This window comes from Trematomus bernacchii, unplaced genomic scaffold, assembly GCF_902827165.1.
Source record: "Trematomus bernacchii unplaced genomic scaffold, fTreBer1.1, whole genome shotgun sequence".
Taxonomy (NCBI): Eukaryota; Metazoa; Chordata; class Actinopteri; order Perciformes; family Nototheniidae; genus Trematomus; species Trematomus bernacchii.
In genome coordinates, this window is record NW_022987739.1 from 10075449 (window position 1) to 10093643 (window position 18195).

Genomic DNA, 18195 nt, shown 5'->3' on the forward strand with positions numbered 1-18195 from the left:
GTAAAACCAAATTAAACGAAACCTGAACCAAACTAGCCCAAACCTATAATTGATATACTACACATTCAACGATCTGATTTAATCCATTTTTTCACTTTGTTCTTAGGAAAGTGTCAAAACACCAAATGTTTGGCATGTTGGCTGTAAAAATGACTTTAACAATAACCCATGTTTAAAACAGTAGCTGATGCATTTTCTGTCATTAACTGATCAATTCATAAAATAAATATATCCAAATAAAAGTCCCTCTAACTTATTTTGCATCACACAAATCATATGTCTAGTTGTAGCAGTAGCAATGATAACATCAATGGCAGATATGCAGAAAAGGCTTTTTAACAATTTAGTAGAACTGTGGCTTCATCAAGACAATTCATTTTAGTTTGTCTGTTCAATCATATTCCAGTTTGTGAACCCAAACCATTTTAGGGATCCATATTAATAGCAGGTAAAGTTCCCGTGCATAAAGACTTCAAAAAGGTCAAACCCCAGTAGCGGCACCCCTGGCTCGGTTGTTTGTTCTACCAAACATGTCGCACACAGTGAGATGCACTCTGAACATGTTATGCAAACGTAAAAGAAACAAGACATGACAAGGGAGATCAAGCAAAACACTTCATCTATAGAACAAGCTCCTCTAGCTCGCCCTGTGCCTCATCTCTGTCATCATGGGATTCTTAATGAGAGGACAAACAAAGTTGTGTTTGCATTTCTGAATGTCAGTGTCACCAGAGACTGACAACTGAGGAGACTACCAAGGGGACTCTGGGAAAGAATGTCCACATCATTAGATCTGTGCTACCAGGCTCCTTGGAGAGCGTGATGAGGGACGTGAGAGGATAACGTCCCTCATCAATAAGGAGTCATGGTTATTTATCGTCAAATATCTAGTGGTTGGACCATGGAGATCATCAGATGACAATGCTGTAAACACATGAAACTGAACAGAAAGGTCTGACTGAAGCCTATTATGGTTCTTCCTGTGTCTCCAGGATGACAACCACATTGTAAAAAAAAATGACCACGGACATGTTTACCTCGGTAGCACATGATTCATTCCAACAGATACCACAGATTCCACAATATGGGAGGCAGGGAATTGATTTCATTGCTATGCTTCTAACATACGAAATGTATCAAAGGAGGGGGTTTTAGGCGTCTTACCATATTTTACGTAAGCCAAAGTTGGCACATTTTTACAGTAATGCTAATTCTCTATAGAGCAATTCCTCTCAACTCCTAGTCATCCTCTCACAGACCCAGTGTCTCTGTCTTGTAGTCTGCTGCTGTCCTTCTGGGCAGTAAATACAAACTCTGACAGTTAAAGGGCTCTTCCAGACTGTCGGCACAGCTGAGTTTTGTCATCAACCAGCTGTAAATGGGGTTATAAAACAAGGACAACACATCCGGTTTCACATGGCAGTGAATGCATACCGTGTGATAGTTGATCATCTCCTGCAGGCTTTCAGCAAACTTTGTGAGACTCGACTGTGGGGAGAACAAAATGACAGAGATGAAGAGAATTGGCATGTATTTAATATCAATAACACAAACATTATCACAAAGTGCACATGTAATCTATTTATGAGGTACTATCTGTATTAAAGAAAGTAAGAGGCAAATGTCTACTACATGTTTCATCACATATGCCTAGACAAACACAAGTCTTTTGTCGGACAGGTATTGTTACATGAGAACTGTGGTGTATTTTGGAGACACAATAACACTTTGGGAGAGAATTCTTTTGGCTAAGTTACTCCCACCAAATACATTCAGAGGCTGAACTGTAACCCAAGGGAGAGGCATTGAGGGAGACACACAAAGGCAGAGAGGAAGCGCTTGCCTCGCCATGCAAAAGTAATGTGAGAAAGCAAAACAAAACATCTTGACCTTGGCAAGACCCAGTGGACAGGCCAAAGTTTTACTATGCCTCATTTTTCTTTTTATAGATTCAACCTGGCAAATTGAAAATACTTTAAACAATGAAAGGAGGTAGTGAGTGCAAACAGAGGCAGTACAAGTCTCTATATCTTGGAACCAGGAAGAATCAACCACTCTGCCAATTTGTGTAATGTTTATTACAAGTTTTTTTTGTATACGAATAATAACTTTAAATCTTATCAAATATGTCATCATTGAATTTAAGGTGGAAAAAAGACTGCCCCCCATAACATGACAAGAGAAACACACCCACTCTGTAATGCTGTTGATTCAGATTCAAGTTTGTTTGTTTACCTCTATGACCTCATCTTTGGTGGACTGCTGGGCTAGCTCCCGGATCCCGTTGACAAACTGCCTGTTGGCTGCATTGTAGGCTTTTCCGGCGTCAATCATCCCAATGCACAACTTCACCAACTAGGGAGAGAAAAAGAAAGAGACAGGTGGTTAGGGGGTGAAAATAGAGACATGAAGAAATGCAGTAATTGACAGAATAAAGAGAAGATGATAAAACTTAGTGAACAGAAACTAGAACAAAGTCGGGCATTTCTTCAGGACATTCTGTCTTATTAAAAACACTTAAAAGTTTGCTGCTTAAAATAGGTTCAGAGGGATTTATTGAAACAAAGAAGAGCAAAAGACTAACACTGATGTCAGTTTCTAGTCATTAACAACAGGCACTTCTTTCCCTTCTGACTCATTTGGGGCAAACATAATTCCAGGTTATGTAAACTCACAACAAAACACTGGCTGTTCTCCATCAACTCCCACACTGCAGATGAAAGAGAGCCTACGTATGCCTCTTCAGCCAAAGCAGCTAAATAACTTACCCAAAAACACTCCTTTTCTTATAGGAATCTCCTTAACAGATTAGTAAGTGATTAACAGATTAAAGCTGATAAAACACAAATGTAATGTCTTTCCTTCTAGAAAGTATTTGATCAATTGATATTGATTATTTAATGGGGAAAATCTGAAATTGGATAAAACACAAGCAAATCATTTCGCTCACATTAAACTAATATTAATAATGCTGTCATTCAAATGGTGGTATTCCATTACAATACAGAATAGGAAAACTACATTAATTTAGGTATACCTATAAAACTGTCTTAGCAGCACAGGTCAGAAGGTAATATGTAACTTTCTAATGACCTAATAGGTGCTTGTTTTACGCAGGAAACTTTTAAACATCAGCAGGTAATGTCAAGGTTGATGTTAATATTTTACCTAAATACACATAACGCATGCATTATCACCCACCCACATACACACACACACATCCACCCACCCACCCACCCACCCACCCACCCACACACACACCAACCATATTCATAAACTGTATTTCCTGTTTGATCCCCTTTGCACAAGATAATTACTTTGTCTTTTTCTCTCTTTCCGCCTCACAAATGACCGAACGATGGAATCAACTCTCCTCCTTTGACCAAAAACGTAACATATAACCTTCATGAAAGTTTTAATTATTACAGGAAGGTTGTATGAGACTGAATTCGTTAGGGGACCTGGACTGGTAACTATGAGAGTTTTCATAGTTTGCTCAAATCTAGTTGATATTTCTAAAAATAATGTATTATTTGTCTTGTAATTTGCATGTAAATCATTTGTTAACTAAATGTTGTGCAGACATCTTTCAGTTAGACCTTTCAAAGAAGCAAGAAACTGTGACCACCATGAGGGATTATTTTACTTAAAATAAATAGAACCACAGTTTTAATCAAAACTGACCTGGTAATAAGAAAGCTATAAACACCTAACCACTGTTGGAGTCATCAGTCTCTTAGGAAAGTAGTCCTTTTATGAACAGATGTAATATTGGCTCAGTTAAAAGTTCAATGTAGTCAACATGGCTGTGTGTGTATATGCGTGGCAGGTAGGAAGCTTCAAGAAAGAGTTGATCTCTGGTGTCTTCAGCCCGTTTTCTCTCGCCTCCACCCAGAAACACGTACACACTCACATACAGTCTCACAGCCATACTTATGCACACAGACACACCCACTCTCCAGCAGATCCTTCCTCTCCAGAGCAGAAGGGGAAGTGAGGCCGGGGCTGAGTCACAGAGGTGGGGTGAGGAGGAGGAGGAGGAGGAGGAGGAGGAGGAGGAGGGTGGGACTCTGTAAGACTGTAACAATAAACTGGGTTCTTCCAAGCTCCAGGTCTCGCCCTCAGCTAGGGAACATGCTCTCAGCTCTGCGGGGAGTCGACAGCAGGAGGGATTGGTTTTTCTTTCAGGGAAGGACAAATACTGAGTGCTTCTAGTTACCTTGGTTGGTTTATTAGTTTAGTTTGGTTCATTTGAGAACAATTAGTGAGATGAACTCTGATGCGGCTCCCTAGGCAAGAGAATATAATCTGAACCATCAACAGGAAACAAAGGCAAAAGGCTACTTTACTGGTTCCTGTGTGAAAGTTAGACGTTACCTATAAAGTCAAGCATAACAACAAGAGGCTAAAACCCACTCTGGACTAGTGTTGATGTTCAGCAAGCCACACTATAGATGGCCAACTATGACAAAGAGAACATACAACATATTTTAGTTTTTCTAGACTATAACCCTAACCCTAATATTGTTTTTCCATCAACGTCTGCATTAGAAACAACACCAACCATACACAGTTTTAAAAAGGCACACATATTTCCATTGTCTGGTCAATGCTCAATGTTTGTTTATGATTTAGTAAACAGAATGTAGTTGTAAGAAGAAAGATGTTTAAAGTCACATGTTGGTGTAGATGTTGTTTTGTGTTGGAAATGAACAGAGATGTGATCTGCTCAAACTTCAGAGTCACTGTTCAACAATGGATTTGGTCGTGCTTTTTAGGAATAACAGAAGTGAATTGTCCAGTTACAGCCCATAATACATTGGTCATCTTACTCAAAAGGCAATCTGAGAGGATATTCTGCGGACAGAGACAAACCTGCAGCTCTCCACTCACAGGATGGCCTCTGCCAGTTCAAACAGTAGAACAAATGAACAATTAAGCAATGTTTTCCATGGGTGGTACTCACTTTGTCGAGCTTGGATTCCAACTCACACACATCCCCCTCCACTTCCTCTATGGTCGCTCTGTGGGGAAAGAAGAAAAGAATTTGAAATCAAGTGTAAACATGAGTCAATACAATCGACTTCGCTGACACAGAGAAGCATTCACACGCTTAAAGATGAAGGGAAAAGAGACACTGCTGGGGAATCCTAAATAGAAGAAAATTAACTCCCTATGTACCACTTTGGTTTACAGTCTTTGCAACATTATTACCTTTCTACCATTTGTCATGTGTCCTGCGTTCAGTGCACAAAGTAAAAATGCTTATTTCACAAGCTAAGACATTTAATGTTCGAGTCAATACTTTTAAATAGAAGGGAAGCATTGAACAGCGCACGCATATAAATAATTAGAAGAGCATATTATAACTGACATCATATCTTGATTACTTTACCAGATGTATGACATCATGCTCTATGATTATTGGACTCATATTTGCTTGACTGTTCTATATTTGTCATCTTAACCAGGGGGGGGGGGTTCAAGCTAGATGGAACAATTCAAATTCACCAACAAGCCCATATTGTACAACTGTAGCCTCTGAAAACGACATGATATTGTACACTTCAACAGTTCTGACACAGCCAGGCTCAGAAACACACACCATGAGAGGCAGCCAAACTGAGAGCTGCCATTTTGGGTAATGCCACAGGCCTGGAGTTAAGTCTGGCAGTCTGCCCCTCAAAATGTGACAAAGCACAGCTCGGTTCTCCACAGGATCAACAGCCTACGAGCACACGAGCGCCACGACAGGAGAGGAAAAAACTAAAAGACCTCGCCGCAGCAGAGGCTTGCTGAATGAAGTCATTTTTGATAGAAATCTATGCAGTTCAAATCAAATCAAATCAAATCAAATCAGGTTTTATTTATATAGCACATTTAAAAGCGATTTTTGGTCGAGCCAAAGTGCTGTACATGTAATAAAAACACATTACTACAAATCACAATAAACGACAATAAATTACAACAGATATATCTTAAAAACAAAATAAAAATAAAACACACGGAAAAGTCAGGAGTCGTGCTCCGCTCTAACTAGAAAGCCAGAGAGAAGAAGTGTGTTTTTAGTTTAGATTTAAAAACCCCTAGGGTCTGGGCCGACCTCACATGGAGGGGCAGAGTGTTCCCCTTGTTATTGTAACCTTACTCCATTAAAGGAATGGTACATTATTGTCTGACAGATGGCTTTACTACTGTACACAACGACTGCAGCAGAAGTGACACATGGAGGTCGATGGAGAGCGCAAACCTCTGCCAAATCCTCTATCAATGTTAACGAAAGTGAAAATATATCCGCCCCCTGATTCGGATCAGCTCCAAAAAAAATAATGGGTTCTTCATTGGCTCATGCAGCATAAACCCTTTCATCAGGTTTCATGGATCTGTCTAGTATTGTTTCCGTAATCCGGCTGACAAGCAAACAAACCAAAAAAACATAACTTTCTTGGCGTAGGTTATTTGAAAAAAGTCCAATAATTATTAATCATGTTATGAAGGAGATACTTTTTTCATTTACCCGACTCAAGGATACGACAGCAGGAAAGGTGCTTTATATCCTACAGCTAAGATGTGTGGCTTCAAGTTGATGCATGTTCCACATTTGCAAAAGTTTAGCAGTAATAAAAAAAAGCTAAAAGTGAAGTTTACATTCCAAAATGGCAACACCGGAGTAGTAAACATTGACAGGTGTCGCTGGAGCATTCTGTGCCTTTTTGTTAATTTATCGTAAAACTGATTGTCCAGATCTCTTGCCCTGTGGATGTACAGTACATGTATCTTTTTGTACATGTCGACTGTGAATGTGTGCGTGTCAGTATAGAGCCAAGGGATTAAGAGTGACACCGTGCAGTGGCAGCGGGTGGCATTCCCCAAACCCCCTCCAGCTGTTTGTTCTTCCGTGTGGCGTCACACTGACAGCTGCCAACATCTGCTCGCTGTCAGGGGAACGAGGCGACTGAGTGCTTTTGGCAAGTGATGCACAATAAAGGTTTCCTGTGTACATGTGCAGAATACCATTACTGTATCTACTGTATACAATCTGCTTTAATAATGATACTTATATATACTTAATCTAACGCATTGTGTTGGTGTGCTTTATGATATACGTATATATTTCTTTAATCATGCATCAACCCAGAAAAAGAAGTAGTACTGGCCACTAAACTTATACTGCTAAAAGGATGAACTGTATGTCATAAATAATGTACTCACCTTTTGTACGCAATACATTCAAACATATACTTCAAGGTCATAAACTTGCATCAGTTCAATCAAGTTTGTATACATCTTCTCTACCAATTCCTTAAACTTAGTCTACTAGAACAGCTTGCAACATGGGAACAGTGTCACGGGGGATCTGTGCAGTGACATTTTGTTAACCCAAAACATAGTGGATAGAAGGACTTAAGTACACCAGTAGGGCAAACAGGGGCAAACGCAATAAAGAGCTTGTCCCTTTCACACAGACATTAATCCTGGTCAAAAGCTAAAGAGCATTTTAAAAGCCCCGTTTGATTTTGAGAGATGCTTCAGGCAAAGTCCATTTCTTTTATGAATAACCCAGATGATGACTTTGGCTGCTGATGGCCTCTGGTGTCTGACTTTTTTGGAAGAAGAATTTTGAGCTCTTCTTATATTTTTCTATACTCACACTAGGCATTTTGCAGCCAGAGGAAAGAGCTTAAGCTTTCACAGAGCAGCAAGTCCCAGATTAGTCATTACTGGAAGATTTGGGGGAGAATTACTCAGATTCTCTTCCCACACAAAGGCCACCTCAATAACACCTTTACTAATCTATCAACATCTATTGTAAAGTTATTACCAATTTATATTTCTAAATACATGTCACGCAGAACTGTACGTTTTTAAATCTAGGGTTACTCTTCATTCTTTCAACAACACCAATAGGCGCGTTCACACCGGAGTACTTTTCCCCGTACTTTTCCCGTTTAGTTCCTTTAGTGCCTGGAATTTTGCGTTCACACCAAAAAGAGAACTCAGTTCCGAGAACTTTTACCCCCATTTCTAGTGCCTGCTAGAGAGGTGGTACTATCCTGGGGAGAAAAAAGTACCAATTTCGATTGGCTGGGCGAATTGAAAACCACGCCCTGTACAACTCTGAAAAGTTTTGTGAAGCCGCCATTGTATTTGCTGGCATTAGCATTATTAGCATTAGCATTAGCCCCGCGCACCAACGGAGAGAGAATAACTTATGGCAACACAAAATAAAACATGGGAGCGGTGGAGATGAGGAGGTGTCGGCGTTCTGGCGATTTACTCGGAAGGCTGGGAGTCCCAGCAGCTTCTACTGAAGCCAGTCCCCAACTCCGGGGACTTCCGGCCGGGGACATCGGGTGGCAGTATACGCCGTTTGCGGCCTGCCAGTAAACCCAAAGCAGAAGAAGAAGAAGAAGTGACGTCAGCGGCTTCATTCGCGTAATCTTCCCTCAGGGAACTTATTCCGGTGTGAACGCGATCTGTACTTATAGTTCCATGGGGGTACTAAGTGCCAGGCACTAAAATGCCGGCACTAAGTACGGCAAAGTACTTGGTGTGAAAGCGGCTTATGTCCTTTATGAAAGACTTTTACCTCATGTGTTCAGGTGTAGCTGCTCAGGGGCAAACAGCAGGGCACCTTTAAAGAGAAGCTCTCAGATGTGAATGTGTAAAACTGAGTGACTGAAGGCGGCATAGTCATGACTCATGAACAAAGTCAGGCACACCCTTTCCCTGAAATACTAATGGTTTAAAAAAAATCATACTTGGAAAACCTACTCAATCTTTTGTCTGTCAGTCGCTCTCTGGCTTTCGATGCAACCACGAGAACATGACTGTTTCTTTATAATCTCGTAACTTGAGCTTGCAGGGTGAACTTGTGAAAGCGCTGACAGAGGATAAGAAAAGGGAGGGGCGCTGGCGAATAGAAAATCTGGGCCATTGCCTCACAGCTCTGACCTTGGAGCAAGTCCAGCCTGAGTCTGGATAATGAGCAGCAGAAAAACAGTGAGAGAGATTGAGAGATACACACTTCTAATGCTAACACACACGGCTCTCCTTAGTTGGAAAGTATGTGGTGACTTCTAGAAAACATGGCGTTCGTATACAACAAAAATATATTTGAAGAAGGCACACGCGAAGGACTGCAGTGAAACACCAGTAGTCTTCTGCCTGGGAATTCAACTAATATTAATAAACTGACTGTCTCAATATCTTTTCAAAGCTAGCCTCTGTCCGGCTGAGTAGTTAGTTTCAGTTTAGCCCCAAATCATTTCTGTGGGCTTGTAGCATTGTGCAGTTATGAGAATCGACAGACACATGAAGACCAAAGTACACGGATAACAAGCAGCTGTATTTTGAAGTTTGAACTATCAAAGAGCCCCGTTATCGTATCTGCTGCTCAGGTTTATAAACACAAAAATGACTTTGAATAAAGTCAATCAGGGCATAACATCTAAGGTGAATGCTTTGACTCAAAGATGATTCAAATCTGCATTTCTTTGAGAAGCCAATATTAAAAGTAACTCATGTATTAAACGTAATCTCTTAATCCTACATTTTTTAAATGGTAACGAAGAAGAGTGTAAGCTACAAAACAGATGTGTGTTCTCTTTGAACACAGTCTGAAAGGAGTGAAGTTAAATGGTTAATGCTCTAAGTATAGAGCCATTTGAACATCTGCATATTTCCTTTAGTTGGGCAAAAACTGAATTAGAGGAGCAACAGCATGGCAGGCTGTACAAAGCGGTAACGACCTCTCTGACAGTGGAGAAGGGTAATGGGAGCGGGGGGCTGCTCTGACGCTCTCAGCTCCTCCGCTGAATGTTAATGAAGTCAGCTGAACTCCTTTAGAAGCAGACCCTGGAACATCCTCCTCCACTGAGGTCCAGTGTGACCCTCGGCTGACAGCAGGAGGAGAGATCCCTGATGCATTATGGGATTCTTTAACTGAACTTTGACCAGGAAATATGTCCATCATATGTGGTGTTACATTAAAAAGGCTTTCAAATACGAGTGTTACATTTAAAACATCAGACCACAGTATAGGAGCTGCAGGTCTACAGGTGTACAAACTGACTCACTGAGCAGGTGGATACAACAATACTCATATTTAAGGCAAGGTTGATTAAGGAAAACACCTCTGTAATAATGTTGGGGGTGCAATGACTGTTCATTATTGAGTCATCTGCCGATTCTTTTCATTGTTTGGTCGATAAAAGGTAGTCAAATAGTGAAAATGTTCATCCTAGTTTCTAAAAATTCAAGGTACAATGTCTTTAAATGTCTGTGAAACTGAACGATTTTAAATTGAATAGGTCAAACAGATTTAATGTTAAGCGTAAAGACAAAGAAATAGATTTTAAAAAGCATGGACTAATGAAAAAAGGTAGGAGTCTGCTAAGGAGCATGAGAAAGTATCTTCATACTCTCTCTATTATCTTTAAGTCGGAAAGCCCTCCAAAAATACAAGATTCATTTAGCTATCATATCTTTTCCAAACCTAGTACTAGGGCTGTGCAATTAATCGTATTTTAATCGCAATTACGATTTTGGCCTGCCACAATTACAAAAACAACATAATCGAAAAAAACAATTATTTTGCTTTGCTTGGTTGTGACAGTGCACTGCAACATATTTGATCTAATTAATGTTGGTCTCATTTATTTGTATTTATCATATTTATATATGTTTAGTAGCTTGTGGAAGTGCGCTCCAAAATATTTGTTGATCTTGTTTATTGGTATTTATTATTTTGATATTATTTATTTAAATGTATCATTTATTTTTGTATTGGTTTTTCAGTTGAATTATACGCTCAGGGTAATCAACAGTTAAAAAGATACTGTTCAAATTATTATTTGTATTTCTTTTAAAGTTCAATAAATGAATTTTTTCAAAGTCAATGAATAATCGTATTTAATAATCGTGATATCAATTATTGACCCAAATAATCGTGATTAGGATTTTTGCCATAATCGCACAGCCCTACCTAGTACTAAACAAGTCAAAGACTAAACAGAGGGGGGTTTCTTTTCTTAGAAGGTTGAGACACCCTTCTCTAGTATATGAAAACAGTGGCGTTGTCTGAACATTGCATTATGGCGTCAATAATCTCTACAGCACACATTGAGTGATAAAGTGGACTGGTGATAAGCACGATGCAGGTATTACCCTCTCAGTGCAAAGAGAGTTTTACCAAACATCTGATGTGTGGTGTGCTCAAACTAAAAAGCATCTCATCAAACATCTCATCTCATCTTATTGAAGTAAAGCAGATCAAATGTGCCATGCAGGGCTCCCTTCATTCCAAGGGTTTGTTCTATGCATTTCATTTATTGACATTACTTCATAGGATAAGCTTTTTAAATATGTCAGTTTGTACTGCCCCACGCAAACTTGTGTCAATTTGAGCTTTAAACTCTAAGTCATTAACTCATTCTAGTCCCCTCTCCTAATGAATGTACAGTCAAACTACATATATGAAAGAACTATAACACCTAGTGTTAGGTGAGCAGCCTTAATAGTACTTGCTATGACTACACTGTATGCTGTTACTCATTCAGTAAAGACAGATCTTATTATGCCCCACATCTCTTTATCTTGTCGATCTCTAACTAGCTTTTTCACTAAATGTAACACTATGAAAAAGGGAACTGAGACGTCCTAAGTGCCGTTTGGGTGTGAGGGTGAAGCTATATAAAGAGAGACGTGTGGTAAAAGGAGACTACAGTTCATGAAAGGAGGAAGGAAAAAAGGCTGCATGTTCACCACATCAGTGAGAAAGAGGCCGATTCAGCATCACTGAGGGAATGGTTGGTCCTGTTTCTCTCCGAGTTGACAAATATTACGCAAAGCAACTCTAATCCAGGGTATCCACTAAAGACGTCCACGGTGATGTTTGTCCAAAGGAGAAGACAGTTTTGGATTATATTGGTATGGTAAATACGATTAAAATGCAATGTTAAAAGCCCATCGAAAGCTGTCCACATGATGATGGCAGCTTAAGTATCTTATCAGCTTTGGAGGTTTACATAGTTTACAGGTAGTAAAAACTGTTAAAAATGTGACATTGTTAAATTGTGGGAGTCCAAAACTCAAAATAAGCCTATTAAATTATACAAAACATTGAAAATAAGTAGATTTGAGAAGCTATAAAAAGCGTGATTAAATATAATATGATTTTAATTTAAATCATAAACCAAAAAAGAACATTTTATAGTCACTGTTTGAGTCCACAATACTACCTTAAATGGCGGGTAGACAAGGCGCCAACACACACAGGGTTTCCCAGGAATCCACTAAATCTGTACGTGTCTTTTATTGTTTGTACCCTGAGTAAACATCTACAAAACACTGTGTTATTTTAGTAGTGGGTGACTAAAGTTCTTATACTGCCAAAGATCCAGGCAACATTAAAAACAAAGACAAACAAAGCCTTGGAACCTTCCTGAGCAACTCTCCCTCCACCTCTAACTCAGAGCTCTGACTACAGAGTAACCTCTACTATAAAACGGAGACACCTAATTCTTTCGCAGTGATTCAGTGGCCATGAACCAAAACAAAGCGTGCCTCTCTCTGGCTCTGAGGCTGGGTGCACTCGAACCCACTTGAACAGGTTGGTCACCCACGCTGCCAACACAAGAGACTGCGGTACAGACCTCAGCACTTCAAAGACATAAGCTGACACTCCAACACCATCTGCTCTTCACATATTCTCCCTATCCTCCAATGGAAGATATTTCCTGATGCAGATGTTCAGCAGGGTTGGCTGGTTTGACTGAAATTCTGCTTCCATGGTTCAATAACTGCCTTTTCCTTATTTTGTCTAAACGTATACATTGATTCATCAAAGTTAATAATGAACACATTAACCCATAATGAGGATAACTGTCAAAATACATTTACTGCCCCGGTGCTTAATAAAGTAATTGGATGTCAATATTGACTCTAATGCCATATTTCTTTTTCCCTACATAACACAGCTTTAAACTTCAGTTAGCTCAAAGCAGGCTTACTTCTAAATGAGTATAACTAATCCTATTTAGATATGTCTGACAGTTGAAAAGCCCCTCATAACAACTTTCCTTTGATGTTTTCTAATTATATGCCACATTTCCACAGCTAGCTACCGCTTAGTGTCCAGTGGTGTTATTTCAAACTCTTCATTTCTCTGGAGCTTATGCCTTTAACAATGTTTTAATGTGTACAAAATATAACAAATGGGTTTTATTGTCATTTATGTCTCTCATGACTGAACTAAGTTGTTCCCACTCTACTGAAATGACAGTAGTGTTGGTGGCCAACTATTCAACACTTCTGTTGGTGTGGATGGAAAAGTGAAGAATGGGGTGAGCTTCAGTGCTGTGACGTAGATCCTGTAATTGTTAGAGAGCGGAGCTGTGGTGATGATATGGAGGGGGGGGGGTCCCACTGTGGTAAAAAAAACCTCCATTAGACGCAGAAGATTCAACAACAATATCAACAAGATGAGGTCATTCCCTAAAGATAAACAGTTACACAGACTCTTGGGAAAGTCTACGTGTAATGAGAAAACATTTAGGCCTATCTTGTGTTCACTGTTCATCCTCCGCCCTGCTAGGTATTACATAAGCTCTAGGAAGGAAGCGACAGTCATAACTACAGCATTGACCTAATGTACTGTAACACTGAGGAGTGATAGTCAACAACAGGAGTAACCTTTGACAGCAATAAACTGGGGGGACAACTAACTGTTATTCGCATTGTCGGGCAACCTTTTTCTCAATGAATTGATTTATTGTTTGGGTTAAAATGTCAGAGGTTGGTGAAAATCTTTGGTGAAAGACTGTAAAAGGTGAACATTACCACTTTTAAAGAGTCTGTTTGAATATGCTGCCCTATACTAAGGAAATGCAACTGTCTGTGCCGACACAGCGAGAGCTTTATTAACTGTCAATTTTGTTTATTAATAACCAATAAAAAACCAAACTGCAACAAATCAACAAGCCTTTGTTCCCCTGTGAAACTAATCGGGGAGTATGGCGGTACGATCGCCCTCGTCAGACTCTGGGTTCTGTATCAGAGACACCACCAGAGATCAGTCTGTCCAGCTGCCGTCAGAGACTTTAAGGGGAACTGCAACCGAGGCTGTTGGACCAATGACGTCACACCATGGCTCTCTGCTGAGCCCAGAATCAGCTAAACCAATCAGGGGCGAGCACTCATGTCATCATGATTAAGGAGCTAGTGAAGACAGGGAGAGAAGCTGCTGCTAATTGCAGAAATGAGCTCACTTCTGGGTACTTCATGTCTAGTATTACGTATCATTTGAAATGTCTTGGTGTTGTGCTTACTTTTGTGGGCTCATTGGGAATGAAATATTGAAACTCTTTTTGGATCTTGCAAGAAAGAGAGGCATATTAAAAATGTAAAATATGTATCCCTACACATGTGAGGAGAAAGCTATGGCCTCTGGAGGGAATGCTCTACTCTCATAATTGAAGAGGAGCCAGGAAAGAGTCTAAACTCTCAAGTGGAAAGTAGGCTAGCCGGGTTTACTGCCAAAAAGACATGATGTGTTTCACTAGTGCATCTCTCCCCCGGGCTAACAGCGTGGTTTATGACTAAAGACAGCTTCCCAACTTAAATGAGGATGAGAGCAACAACAAAAATGAAAAGTGGGGTGTGTCAAATTACCACTTGAAAACAACCCTCTCCACATTTGGGGGCTCCATATTCCCTGGCACACATTTAAAAGCAAACACCAAAATGGAAACAGATGTTGAGCGAGTGAGAGCTGCTCCGTGTTTTCATCCATTCTCTCCCCTTATGTCCTCCTCTCCGGCCAAACATAACAAGTGGGGGATGGAAATATAAGAGCCAAACAACGGTGGTCAAAGTTGAAAACGGTGCTGTGAAATTCTCTGATCAGTCCCAACCTGACGGGAGCTACAGGAAACGTTGGCAGATGATTCTGGTAAAGGACAAAGGGCACTCAAAGCTTAGATAAAGACTCCAGGTTGCAGAGGATTATGGGTAGTGGCTTCCCATCACACCAACATGATCAAAGATTGGAGATCCTTCATTTAGATTTTTAAGTGGTGCACAAGCCCAATGCATGTTATCATTAAATCTACAAGGCAGAGAATGTGCCCAAGTCTGAATCAGATGACAGGTTTGTCTCTCATGTAACTTGATATGTAGTTTAAACTGAGTTAAAATACTGTACTGAAGCAGTGTGGTTTGCTGAACCATATTTGTGTAAAATAACCTATATTTAGAGGCTAGAGTCAGACATAGTAACTCTGATACATACTTATTCTTTTTGCTTAAGAGGCCTATGATTGCTTTTGTTGGTCACAATTTCACAAGTACTGACCGATTGATAATTATTACTTTTAATGTGGTTATTTCATTTGTACAAATTGAAAACAAGCCTAATAAACTAAACTAAGACTCCACTCTGGAGCGGGAAAGTTTGGACCTCATCCAACAGAGCAGGAAACATTTTACGAGTAGGAAACTGGAGGATGACGAAATACAATTTGCAGACAAAAGATGAGCTACTGTATACCAAGGCTGTAAGAAAAACAAAACGTTACCAACTAAAACCTTCCTGCCAATTCATTTCTTGAATAATCTTTTGATCTATAAATGTCAGAGAATATTGAAAAATGCTCATTACAATCTTTATAATGTTTGGATTGCTCTTTTTGTCTGGCCAACAAGTCAAACCCAAAGATGTTCAGTTTACTACAAAAGACTGAGAAATCAAACACTCACAATTGAGAAACTGGAGCTAACATGTCAAATATTTGCTTGAAAAATTACTTAAGAAATAAATTATTTAACAAAATTGTCAATTATGAATTCAATCAACTCAAGAATAATGACCTTAATGTTTCAGCTCTAAATGTTTTAAAACAATCTTTAATATCGGTGTCTTTCTGCACATACACTTTTCAAAAAGGTGTCTTTATTCATTTAGTTAATTACAAAACCTGCTGAAAAAATGAATAAGAATAATAAAAGGTGCAACAGATTTTGGAGTTGGCCATTGTTGCCTTCCTAAATATGCAAACAATCGGGGTTCAAGTCTTGTTAAAAAACGATTGATTTTCAAAAAGGAAGTATCGTCTGAAGCCTATTATGAAAGGGTATGACCTATGGACTCATTTGTATTGGTTAAAGGTCTTAGTTTCAGACTGACAATGTGTCCTCCACATCACAGCTTTATTTTTGATTAACTACATTAATGACACACAACTTTAAACCATCTGCAGTGACTTGTCCTGTTATCAGGAATCCAGCAAAGTGATTATGTAAGAGGATGCTGATGATGATGCTAATACTATAAAGAAATACTACTGAATTCTGAGCTGAATATACATGTATAAAAGTATAATAATGACTGAGATCGTCATGTCGAAGCAGTCTTCTGAGGGGAGAATGTCACTAGAGTATTATTCAGGCCAAGTAACACAGCTGACTGGGAAGTTTCCCTTTATTCAAACCTCTGAATGTTAACATCTGTTCCTGGTTTTGAGAGAGAGGATGTTGCAGCAACAGCCGAGGGAGCGGAGGGAGGAAGGAGGCGCTTTCTCAAATCTTTGGAAAACGCAAAGTGAGTGAGGAGGAAGTTGAGAGCAAACATCCTATTTTACACCGCTTTTAAACTCGATGAAATGAAGAAAAGTGCGAGAGATGGTGTCAGAAGCGCCGATGTTGCCAGGAATACATCACACCAACGCCCACCACCGGAGAAAACTGCAGAAGAGCTACTTTACAAAAAAAATGAAGTCCACTGAGACAAATGCAAAATGTGTGATATTGGGCTATATAAATAAACGTTGATTATAAAGTCAAGAGTGTTTTACTGTAGGCTTTAATTTGTAAAGAGTGGCAAATGATGAGTACTGGCACAGTCTGTGACTTTATGCTTTCATTTTCATCCACTGTGTATATCACTCACATCATTCTTTAATGCTACAATGGCTGGGTTTACCTTATAAATGTGACCATTAACTTGTTTGTTTTTTGCAGTATTTTACCTAATAATTGTATAAAAAAAAAAAACCTATAGGATTTAGAATTGTTAAATGATTTATAATATATACCACCCTCCAAAATCCTTTTATACAGTATAGTTTCGAGGTGTTGGAATATCATATACGGATTATGTTAACATTTGTGAAAGTTTGATGGGCAATCTTTTCTATCATGGCCCAAACAATTCATTGATTCATCAAAGAAACACCTGACTTGACAATATGTGACATGTGTAAATAAATGTAAGTTGCTATCCTAGAGACCTGTCCTGTCAATACAAGCTGCCCAAAGTATATGTATTTCCAGTTGAATAAGAAAGTGTGATACAGTGTGATTTGCTGCCTGCAAACAATACAACATTAAAGTCTGAGTGGTTCTGGCACAGTCCCATACTGTATGCATGGCATTTTAAACAATGGCAAATTAAGGCTACTGGCACAGACTGTCACTTCCAGCATTCATTTTTAATATTCATTCCTATCCTTACATAATTCATTTACAGATAACATAAACCAGGACAGCTTGCCACTGCTCCTATGTGCTTGCTCCTATGTGCTTGCTCCTATGTGCTTGCACCCCGGTCAGAGAGTTTCTGTGTGGTTTCCTACCCCATGCTCCCCGGCTGGCCCCAGCTTTCTTAACAGACAGAAATAGAAAAGTGGCAGCCATCAAACAGCAGGCTAGTTACTGGTGATTAGCTGCAGCTAGCAGGAAGCTAACTACATACTTTTCCTGTAGGAAAATAAATAAATAACAGGAACTAAAGCCTGGTTGTCAGCACTCACCTGAACCGTGGAGAGTCCTTCAAACATTCCTCGAATTCCACAGTTATCTTCATTTTGCCGCAGTGAGTAAACCCGCACACTCTCTGTGATTAAAGACAGTAATCCAGGCTAATTAGCTTGTTGCTAACGTTACTGTACTCCTGACCAGCTGGTTCCTCTCTGTCACTGCTCTGCTAGCCCCAGAGGCTAGCAGCTACGATTAAAAAGTCGCAGCAATGCAACCATAAACGACTGTATGTTGAAGGAATGGTTGCCAAAAAAACGCTACAACAAACTATTTGAGACGCAGCGGTCAGTCCTGAGAGCAGAAAGTGTCCTCCGGTAGCTAGGTCATAGCAGCCAGTGTGGGAGAGCAGCTTTTCTTCAACGCAGATACTACTGACTC

At 39.7% G+C, this 18195-nt stretch overlaps 1 protein-coding gene across 3 annotated transcripts in view; it reads right to left on the reverse strand.

Annotated features, from left to right (window-relative positions):
- The window catches only part of LOC117496026 (arf-GAP with coiled-coil, ANK repeat and PH domain-containing protein 2-like), a 48132-nt gene extending 29937 nt beyond the window's left edge, over window positions 1–18195 (reverse strand). For 2 of the 3 annotated variants that reach the window (XM_034147697.1, XM_034147696.1), the window contains exons 1-4: window positions 17811–18194; window positions 4967–5024; window positions 2236–2355; window positions 1435–1488 (exon numbers count right to left, since the gene is read on the reverse strand). In XM_034147697.1, coding sequence (XP_034003588.1) covers window positions 1435–1488; window positions 2236–2355; window positions 4967–5024; window positions 17811–17863 — 285 coding nt within the window. In that variant the 5' untranslated portion in view covers window positions 17864–18194. Of the gene's footprint in view, window positions 1–1434; window positions 1489–2235; window positions 2356–4966; window positions 5025–17810 lie in introns of all 3 variants that reach the window. The other variant, XM_034147699.1, reaches the window with a different exon arrangement.